Source organism: Anopheles arabiensis, chromosome 2 (assembly GCF_016920715.1).
Source record: "Anopheles arabiensis isolate DONGOLA chromosome 2, AaraD3, whole genome shotgun sequence".
NCBI classification, from domain to species: domain Eukaryota; kingdom Metazoa; phylum Arthropoda; class Insecta; order Diptera; family Culicidae; genus Anopheles; species Anopheles arabiensis.
The window spans coordinates 68,131,071-68,142,745 of NC_053517.1; the positions used below are offsets into that span (position 1 = coordinate 68,131,071).

At 41.6% G+C, this 11,675-nt stretch overlaps 1 protein-coding gene across 1 annotated transcript; it reads right to left on the reverse strand.

The window, feature by feature from the left end:
• Positions 1-197: 197 nt before the first annotated feature.
• LOC120893751 lies at positions 198-2,692 on the reverse strand. The gene is made up of 2 exons (XM_040295829.1): positions 2,535-2,692; positions 198-333 (listed from the first exon to the last, which is right to left on the reverse strand). The coding sequence occupies exons 1-2, from the start codon at positions 2,690-2,692 to the stop codon at positions 198-200; spliced, it is 294 nt and encodes a 97-aa protein (XP_040151763.1).
• Between the last annotated feature and the right edge of the window lie 8,983 nt (positions 2,693-11,675).

Genomic DNA, 11,675 nt, shown 5'->3' on the forward strand with positions numbered 1-11,675 from the left:
ATCGTCTGCCACATCATTTTCAATTTCATCGTCATCTGATTCGGGATCATTTTCCAATACACGAGATGCATCATCATTTTTTATATACCTGGTTTGAACGGCTTGATTACTGACTGATCCATTCGTTGGCACTCGGATGTAACGTTTGGTGGTAAATATATCACGTTTAGCATTCCGTCTTCATTAGTAAGGTTATCCTAACAGTCATAGTGCGCAGTGCAATTATCAAGCAGTAAAAATGCTGAAGGTGTCAAGTCTCGTTCCGCAGTTAATTGTCTTACGGATGGGATAAATTCTTCATTAAACCATTGCTTGAAAATAAGGCGCTCCAGGCTTTTTTTGAGTTATAATATGACACCGGTAAAACATCTTTAAAATTTCGTGGAAAATCCCGAGGCTTTGTTTTATGTTCTTTAACGCATAAATAAATAAGTACGAACACCAGGATAAAATACTTAAAACACTATATTACAATAACGGTTTAAGAACGCATTAAAACTTTACATATAAACACCGATACGGTCGCTAGTCCCTAACGCTCGCGCTTGCACCTGTTAACGCTGATGGCCTGCAGAGAAGTGTGTGTGAACACACACACACACACACACACACACACACACACACACACACACACACACACACACACACACACACACACACACACACACACACACACACACACACACACACACACACACACACACACACACACACACACACACACACACACACACACACACACACACACACACACACACACACACACACACACACACACACACACACACACACACACACACACACACACACACACACACACACACACACACACACACACACACACACACACACACACACACACACACACACACACACACACACACACACACACACACACACACACACACACACACACACACACACACACACACACACACACACACACACACACACACACACACACACACACACACACACACACACACACACACACACACACACACACACACACACACACACACACACACACACACACACACACACACACACACACACACACACATCTCCACACTCAGGGTACGTCATCTTCCCTGTTGCTGTTCTGGACTCAGACAAAATTTGTGTTTCTACACTTATTGTTATAAAAGTAGTAGCTCCTAGGATCTGAATTTACAAATAAATATCAAAATGTTATGTTCTGCTAAATATATTGCACTAAATTTTATTGCACTACATGAAGTTTTTACATATCTTTCGTAAAAGTTCGTCAGAGTATGAAAATGTGGATACAATTTGTCATGAATAACTTAAATTTTAAGATTTTCGCGCATAAAATTATGACGCGCGCTGTGTGTGCGGCGGCGTAAGTCGCTACTCGTATAGCCGTCTCGCTTCTTCTTGTGTGTGCTTTACCGTTGCTCACCGCATCAAGAACATTGCTGCTCACACACACGTCAGTCTGTGGCAAACAATTGGAGGGGGAGGATGTGTCGGTTTGCTCCAGAAATCGTGTGTGATTTTGTTGCTGGATTTGGTTCCATCGCTGTTTGTTTTGGTGAAATTGAAAAGGTAAGAATCATCAACCGATGTAAAAGTGTGAGAGTAGGATGATGCTGATGGTGACTGATGCTTTTCTTTGTTTCTTTTCCTGCTTTCATCCACTGATGGCGTCGAGCATCGCCGAGGATGTGATCGAATACGGAATATTCTAAACGAGGAGCTTCATTCCGGATTTTGTTTGCAATAAGGTAAGTTATGATAACACACAAACCATACGAAAAAAGAGTGAGTAATCTTATTCTTAACTTTCATTTCTTCAACAGCGCTGAACTCATCCTCCAGCTTACAACGAACGGTCAACGGATGAGGAAGGAGAGGAGGGACGGCAAAGGTACACGCACAAACGTGCACACATCAGCCTTGTCGGAGAACGAGAACACGGGAGGGGGAGACCGGCAACGTATAGAACCTTTAAGCTCCCTCGTGCGTTCGTGCGTGCGTGCGCGCGCGCGTCTATGTGTGTGTATGTGTGTGCATGTCTGCGTTCGTGGCTGTGTGTGTTTTTGCCTCTTCGCATAACGAGATCCTACGGGATCACCTTGCGAAAAACACCAAGAGAGGGGGAGGAGCAGGTGTGTGTGTGTGTGTTTTCTTTTCTTTGTCGTTTCGCACTCTCCCGCGGGTGCATACAAAGAAAGAAAGAAATAAAAAAAATTGAACAACGGATTCGTAAGTGTGTTTGAACTCATTGCTATCCGAAAAAAGCGAGGGGTGGCTCTTGAAATGTAGTACACATGTATGCAACATGTATCGTGTCGCCGCGACGGTGTATCTCGCTCAATCCGTTAAGCCTGAAAAGTGCTTCTATCGGATCGTCTAATCGGGCGCCATTTAATCAATCCGTTAGCGAAAAGTCGCATGGATTTTGGTACCGGGGTAGCGTCTGAAAGCCGTCGCACGTAGCGAGCGGCCCAGAGCACAATGTTGCGCAACGTTGATTCCGTCCACAACACTTTGCGGATACTCCGATAAACATGAGCTTTAGTTTTAAAGAACCATCCGCATTTGCGCAAGGCATAAAAGAATATCTAGTTTTACAGGTTTTAAATCCTAGTGCAGATGTCTCTGATGATAACAGGATGTCTCTGATGCAGATGTTGGCGTTAAAATTTTGTGCATTCGTAAGGCTCATTTCGTCTATTTTAGCTTTTCATACATTTTTCAATGAAATGTACTACTGTTTATTAGCAGAAGCCTTTTCACCAGTGAAACGACTAAAACTACTTTTTCGGAAAACACGGCACTAAACTTATATTATTCATAAAGATATATTTTCTACTATAACACATTATTCACTTCCACACAAATCCACCACCAGGATAGGAATGAGTCGATTTTGATAAGGTCGCCTTAAGACGCATTTACACGTATCTTATCGATATCTACATCTCCGAAGCTTATCCGATTGTTATTTTCTTATCGTAGCGGCCGAGGTCACTACACCAGCGACAAAATTCGCAACCCATATCGTCGTTTAAAATTGTCCGCCAACATAAACTCCTCGTTTTTTTATCAGTTGTAAAGAAAATCAGCTTTAGCTTTTATAATGCAAAGTGAAAAGATTTTGTGAATATTCCGTTCCAGCAATTATTACTACAATCGCCACGAATTGATGTTTAAATATAAATATAAATATACTTATAAATATACGAAATTCTTATATACTTTCATGTCGTCAAAGCTCAAGACGCATTCTCGATCACTCTCAGAAAATTCGCCAGCAAGATTTTTCATAAAAAATATGTCGTTGAGGATTCCTTGCTTAAGATCCAGTTTTCTTGCGTAGAGTTGCAATGTTGATATTGATGGCATCGGTATATTTAAATGAAATATTATATATTATTGGTTCGTTTACTGAAATGCCTAAGTGTAAACAACCAAAAAATTTAAGTTTTTGTCCATCTTACACGATTTTTTGTCCAATAATCAAATCAATTTGATTAGATTTTTTTTAATTGTTTATTTAAAACAACTTAAAATCTAGTACAACATTTGGAACTTGGGATACACGTAAGGAGGACGTACAGGTTTTACAAAGAACATTTAAGGATCTCTTCATCAATCACAGCATTGTTGTTTCCAACAATGTGGATGATGTAATTTGCAAACAAACGTAGGATGGGAATCCTCTTATGTATACTAAAGTGACTTAAAATAGGCAAGAGGAGTGATGGGAAGTTTAGGTTGTGGTTGGGAACGATGGCTTCTATAGCCTGCATTAGTATGCTCCAAGCCCCAGCTACCCTTGAACACAGGGCAAATCTGTGCTCCAGAGTCTCTTCCCGAGAGCAGAATGAGCAGGTTGAGGAAGCACGATTCATCCTATCGAGCAGCAGTCCGTGAGGCACCTTGTTGTGCACCTGCAAGTACAGCATCGACCGTTGATGTGATGATAGTTTGAAGCTGCTGACGTTTTTCCAGATCCATCGCCAATCAGTGGAAGGTGACTCCAAAGCCACTTTGGGGTCCGAAAGTCTGTCGATCATCATTTGCATCATTTGGTGTGATGTGTCCTATGTCTAGTCCCGTAGTTTTTTCCACGTTCAGTTTCGCCCCAGCGGTTCTGCCGAACGCTTCGATAGCTGCTTTCACTTCCTCGAGTTTGGAAAGGGAGGTTGTCACCACCGAGATGTCGTCAGCATATGCGTTGATCAGGTTATCCTGATCGCAACAAATGCTTTCTAATCTGGTGATGAGCGGATTAAGGTAAAGGACAAAAAGGTGCATGGATAAAGGATCGCCCTGTCTGACAGAACGTCGGATGGGTAAGGATGGGGAAAGGTTTCCATTCACAAGGATACGGGAGGAGGATCGTTCACCAACTGTTCGCAAAAGTCGCACTAGTCCTGGATTGAAGCCCAGAGAAGACATAGTCTGCCACAAAAAACTTCTATTAACCCTGTCAAAAGCCTGTGAAAGGTCAAAGGAAACGAGCTTACCACACTTTCGTTGATTCCTGAGATCAACCACCCGCTCCTTAACAGAGAGCACAGCTTGAAAAATGTTGCAAGGTTTGTTGCTACACTTTTGCGCTGTCAATATTATCCCCCCACTTCCTGATTATAGAATCAAGGCGTAGTTTGATAATTCTCGATAGAAGCTTGTAGTCCGTGTTAAGCAGGGATATGGGCCTAAAACAGGAAACGGCGCCCGTACTTCCTCTTTTCCCCACGAGAACTATGACACCGTCAACAAAGTCCCGTGGAAACCCACCTTCAAGAGCCTCGTTTAAAATGAGATGTAATTCCCTATGGATTATTCCGTATGCACGAAAATAAAATTCCTTAGGGATACCATCAGGACCGGGAGACTTTCACGACGCAGATTTTTCAATTGCATCCATTATGTCATCAGGTGTGATCTCACCCATGCAATTATTATTGGTATCACAATCCTCTGGAATGATTCGACTGCTGGTAAACGTGTCGTCCGTAGCTAAATCTTCGTCAGAGTATAGTTGTGTGTAGTATGTGTGAATGTGTTGTCTGATGTCTCCTTCTTGATCAATCACTCTGCCATCTTCAGACAAAAGTTTGTCAATTACGGTACGAGTTCGCCTGCGTTCCTCAAGTTGAAACGTAGACACACTCTCGCCAGCAACGCGTGTCTCGTTAATTTGTGTGTATTCTTCAGAGAAGCGTCTTTGAAGAGACAAGATTTTACCCTTGACTCTGTTAATGTTGCTAAGCTCCACAGGGTTTGTTATGTAATTATTGTAAGAGTTTTTTAAAACTCTATGCAGCATGTCCATACGCAAGCGAAACGAGGAGTATTTTTGATTCGTCTTCCAGCGGAAAAACGATTTAATTTTTGGTTTGGCGAATTGAATCCACCAATCCATCCAGCAGCTGAAGTTTCTTCTTTGTCTTGTCCATATATTCCACTTGCATCTGAACTCCTGCATATTTTCCTGTGTTAGAATATGAGGCCTAAGCTGCCAGTATCCATTGCTTCGTGATCTTGATCAAATGTTTACTGGAAGGCTAACTCGAAACGTCAGAGCTTTATGATCAGAAAAGGCTAGTACGTCTAAGTCAGTCGTGCGTAAGTGTGTCTTGAGTGTAGATGATACGTAGCATCGATCGATGCGAGAACCCGAGCCGCGTGCGATGTGGGAAAACTCCACTAAGTTACCTTTGAGAGCCTCCCAACTATCACACATCCCCATACCGTTTACAGCGTTCCTCAGAGCAAGGCTGATATTTCTCTCACCCGTGGCGTCCTTTTGATTCAACACACAGTTAAAATCCCCTGCAAGAACGACATGCTGACATGCATTTCGCAGGTAGTACGCTAGGGTACGATTGAAAAACTCCTTCCGCTCTGACCAACGCTGACTTCCAGAAGGAGCATAAACGTTACAGAGTGTAGTAGTATTCTCAAGACGAAGGCAGATTATACGAGAGTCTAAACTGCGTTCGACGTGAGAATATTGGAGGTGTTCCCGTAAAGCTATTGCCGTTCCACGTTTATCAACATTTACATTCGAGAGCACTTTGTACCCAGGAAGCGAAATGTTGCCATCATACACTTCTTGTAAGAAAATAACATCTGCGTCAATTGATCGAACAAATGAACGCATCGTATTTATTTTTGTCGTGTTTGAGATGGTGTTTAGATTAATACAAACAAACAAAAAACTTTCGTATCGATTCATCTCTAATAATTTTCTATCCATCAGTGTGTGTACTAGCAAGTGTAATTGTCTTTGCATTTTTCGGTGGTCGGCCAGGTTTACGCCTGACTATTCCCTCGATCGATCCATTAGACGTGTCACTGTCTGTTTCGTCTACGTTTCTGCGCTTACCTTTAGTATCAGGGTCAGGATTGGTGGTGGGAGGTGTGGGAGAGGGATCTCGAGGAATTTTGAACACAGTTACAACAAGCGCCGTAGTGCACTCGTATTCCTACCCCTGTGCTGATTATGTCGATGCTGTCGGTGCGCTGCTTGCTTCCGTCGGAGCCACCGTCAGAGCCCTCGGTGCTATGGTCGGTTCCGTTGGTGCTACGGTCGGAGCCTTCGGTGCTACAGTCGGAGCCTTCGGTAACATGGTCGGAGCCTTCGGTGCTACCGTCGGGGCCTTCGGTGTCGCTGTCGAGGCCTTCGGTGCTATGGCTTTGCTAGCATGCGGAGCAGCCGCATCTTTTAGCGTTTTTGCCGGAGCCTTCGATGGTGTATTGTTTCTGGATGCTGATGCTGGTGCTGTTACTTTTGTCACTCCGGCATATGACGTCCCTTGCTTAGTGAGGCTGCGCTTGCTCTGCATGCATCCCATACCAGTATGTTCGGGCATTAGGCAATACCGGCAGTATGGATTTTGCCCATTGTAAGTGACAGTGGTTCGCTCGTCTGCGATGGTCATTGTTGGTCCGATTTGGATTGCCGGTGATCTAAGGATGATCTTTACCGCGATAATCCCGGTTTTTTCCCCGGCACTTTACTATCCGGACCGTACTCCGTCTCGGTGATCGAAACTACCTTGCCGAAACAACACATCGCTGCTTCTATTTCAACTCCCGTGACATACGGTGGAAGCTCGTGCAGTCGCACTTCCGTTGCACCGTCTTCCAGTAGAATTGGCAGCGGATAGGATGTTCCGTCGATCGTTAGGGAATGCTTCCCCTGGTGTTGTGCAACGATCAGCTCCGCTTGTTGCATCGTTTCCGTCTCAACGTAAACGATTGCCGTCGAGGTGCACAATTGAATTCTTGTGACGACCTCTCCGGCTTTGAGTGTATCGACAATAAAGTCAATCACCTCTGAGCGGGAAGGGCGCCTCGGAATCCCCTCGTACACTAATTTAAAAGTGTTTGCCCTTATGGGCCGTGGTTTCATTGTCTCCATGACAATTCGTTCGCTCGTTTAGTGTCGATAAGTACTCTTGCTTCGTATTGCGTGTACGGGGAAGTGCGTACCTTCGCTCAGTGCGGTTTATGTTTTGCTGCTGCCGATTTCGCCTATTTTCCTCGATGGCGAGCTAAACTTACGGAAGGTAGGAATTATTTTGAAAAACTGTACACAGCGCACAGACGGAGCAGAAGAGCTGCCACCGAAACCGACCGAGGTTCGTCTAAGGATTCCTTGCTTAAGATCCAGTTTTCTTGCGTAGAGTTGCAATGTTGATATTGATGGCATCGGTATATTTAAATGAAATATTATATATTATTGGTTCGTTTACAGAAATGCCTAAGTGTAAACGCCCAACAAATTTAAGTTTTTATTTATTTATTTATTTATTTATTACGATACAAATATCTGCCTCAGAGGGCTAAATATAGGGAAACTTACTGACTAAAACTTAAAATTAATGATAACAAACAAATACTTAAATCTAACTAGACAAACATATACTAGACAGCAAGCAATTTGTAACACAGCCAACACAAGTAAAATGAAAGAATTAGGATGGGGAAACAAAAGGGAGTCAAAGAACTGAAGGAAGAGGGGCGAAGGGATTGAAGGGGAATATGAAAATCAAACACACCAGAGGCACTGTTGAAGCGATTGAGGGATCGAAAAAACGGATCATTGGTGCCATACAGCGTTCTTCTCGACGGGATTTGAAGGAAATCGCGGCGTCGAAGAAAGCGAGCAGGCGCGTACAGCGGTATTCTGTTAAGAAGTGAAGGACAATCAATCTCGTTCCGAAGCAAACCACTGATAAGCAAAGCTTGAGAAGCAGAGCGACGATCATGCAGTGTCATCAATCCAAGCATACGGCATCGGACTTCATAAGGGGGAAGAAAAAGCACCCGATTGCCCTAAAAGACGCCTAATGGCAATACGGGTGAATCTGCGTTGAACACTTTCAACCCTTTCAATCCATACCGAGCTGACTGGGCACCACACAATGCTAGCATATTCTAAAATAGGGCGGACTAAGCTACAGAAAAGGGCTTTAAGGCATATAGGGTCACGCACATCATTTGCCATAGCACAAATCATTCCTAGTACACTATTGGCATGGTTAATGGTACGCTCAATATGATGATTGAATGACAGCTTTGCATCAAGGTGAACCCCAAGATCACGAATGACATTAACACGATTTAATACAACAGAGTTTAGTGAATAATTATGAGACAACACATTTAAGCTCCGAGAGAAAGATATACAAGCACATTTATCGATACACAGGGAGAGAAAGTTAGCAAAACACCAAAAGGAGAAGGAGTCTAACAGACATTGAAGAGAGACACATGAATTAGAGTCAGTGATAGGACAAAATATGTTTAAATCATCTGCAAACATAAGGAAGGAATAGTCCATCTGGCCATCTTACACGATTTTTGTCCAATAATCAAATCAATTTGATTAGATGAAAGTGTTTGTTTGTTTTAAGGCATCTTTCATCTTTGCCAAAAATTGGGGTGATGGAATGGTCGAAGTTTTAAAATCGTTCAGTTCTTGTTTAATACTCGCCTGCTTCATTTTTCAAAGCAGCCATCTGCTTTCAAGCGTATTCTAATTGATTAGCAATGAATCGTTTAGCTTCTAGCAAATTTTCGACTTTTTTCTTAAGGTTGTCATTAGCCTCAACCAATTATCTTATCTCTGATTCATTTTTATTTCATTCTCTGCAAATTTCAATATCATTAGTATGTTCCATTAGTTCATCAAATTTTGGTTGTTTTTGTATTGGTTCCATTGTTTCTGTATCATCTAGCATGTTTGTTTTCACAATACGTTGAATTGAAATCAATGGTTCTGCTGTCTGCACAATTTCAGGTGTTGGAAATATTTGCTTTTAAGTTTGGCAATGCTGTACAAATAATTGAAAACGTATGCAACCGCAAAGTAAAATAAATGCTAATTATTTTATCATCTATATCATATTTTATTTTCATTAAAATACATTTTAAAGCGATCACGCGTCGCTCTAGCTAATAGCGATGGATGATTATTACACCGGTTATGTCTTTCCGAACTATTAGCACGGGTATTAGAATTATATTGACTACTATTTAGCTTTAGTTTAACAGTTCCTCCAAAAAATAAACCACGCAAACCACCCTGGGGTAATCGCCTTTTAACAGACATGAAAAGGCGAAGTAAAACAGCGTTACGAAACTTTGAGCGTCATAACACAGTTACAAACCGAGAACAACCGTGCGTACAACAGAATGCTTCATGAAAATTATATTACTCGTGTCCAAAACAACCTTCGAAGAAATCCAAGAGCATTTTGGTCATACATAGACTCAAAACGAAATAACAGACAAAGTATTACAGAACTGTCATACAATGGTACCACTGCATCGTTAGAAAGTGGCATTTGTGAGTTGTTTGCTTCTCGGTTTCGTGATATATTCAGTCCTCGCATTATTGATGAAGAGAAAATTAGTGAAGCCACTTGTAACACTCCTGCTGACATGTTAGAGATGCCATAAATTGAAATAAATTGCAAAATGGTAGAAGCTGCAGTAACTAAATTAAAAATGAACTACAATCCTGGTCCAGATGGGATTCCCTCTGTTGTACTAAAGAAATGTGTCATCACCTTATTGCCGTATATGACACAATTATACCGGATCTTATTCTCTTCCGGAACGGTCCCGAGGATCTGGAAAACTTCCTGGATGACGCCCCTGTTAAAAAAAGGCGATCCGAAACTTGCAGAGAGCTACAGAGGAATTACGTCAATGTGTTCATGTGCTAAAGTGTGTGAAATAATTTTTCATGAGATCCTGCTGAATGCGTCTCGGCATTATATCTGCAACGAACAACATGGATTCATGCCGAAGCGTTCAACATCCACAAATTTGGTAAAATTTGTCTCGGATTGTTTGAGTGGCATGGATATTGGCCTACAAACAGACTGTGTGTACACAGATCTGAAAGCAGCTTTCGACAGCATATCACACGATATGCTGCTCGCAAACTAAAAAACTAGGACTAACCGAGAGTACTCTCACTTGGCTTCAATCTTACTTAATAGACCGACTGTATTGTGTAAAATTTGGACAAGTTGTATCAAATCCATTTTACTGTACGTCAGGTGTGCCGCAGGGCAGTAATCTTGGACCGCTACTTTTTCTGTTATATATTAATGATGTGAGTTTTGTCCTGCGTGATGTGAAATTTTTAATGTATGCCGACGACATTAAGTTATACTCGTTTTCCAAAGAAACTAATACCCTCCAAATGGCTCTGGACTTATTCGATAAGTGGTGTAAGCGTAATATGTTATGTCTGTGTATTGAAAAATGTGTCGTTGTGTCCTTTACTCGTGCACGTCTACCAGTCTCACATAGCTATAGGATAAACGGACAGCTTCTTCAGAAGCAAAGTGAAATACGCGACCTAGGTGTTCTACTTGACACAAAACTGACTTTTAAAACGCATTATGAAGATATTATCAAGAGAACAAACAGAACTCTAGGTTTATTGTTTAAAATGACGAGGGAATTCAACGATCCAGTGTGTGTGAAAACTTTGTACTGTGCATTAGTTAGGCCTATATTGGAGTACTGCTCAATTGTCTGGTGTCCATCTGCAGAAGTTTGGTAAGAGAATAGAAAGAATCCAACGCAAATTCACACGTTTTGTATAACATTTAGTGTATAACATTTAGTCGTTACCTATTAATATTATTATTATCACTACTATTATTATTACTAATGCTTGTGTAACCATTATATGGCGGACTCGCAACTAAGAAATACAATACAATACAATACAATCTTACTGCATACAACCTACGCAAAAAGCAATCTTACAGCCACAGGAAAGTAACTCAGCGTCAAACTTCACTAGAGTTTAAGTAAAGAGATTATGAAAAAATAATAGGTACTGGAGCAAAATGGCTTTGCTGTTCTCTTTTTATTTTTTATTATAATCCTAATCACTAGAAATGATAGTCAAAGCATAAATTTCAATTAAAATCGAAGCATTTCAAGCAAATAACCGCCAACGAAAATTTAAATTTGCATTTCAATCGTTATACGCCATATCTTATGCAATCCGCATACACGATATCGGGGTATGTGCTACGCAATGCTCTCACCTGGCTATCGTACAACATTCCCGAGGCCTTCTCTACTCTTTAGCCCTAAGGTGCATCTTGCAGATGGTGGTCTTCATTGTTTGCATCATTGCTGAGACACATATTTCT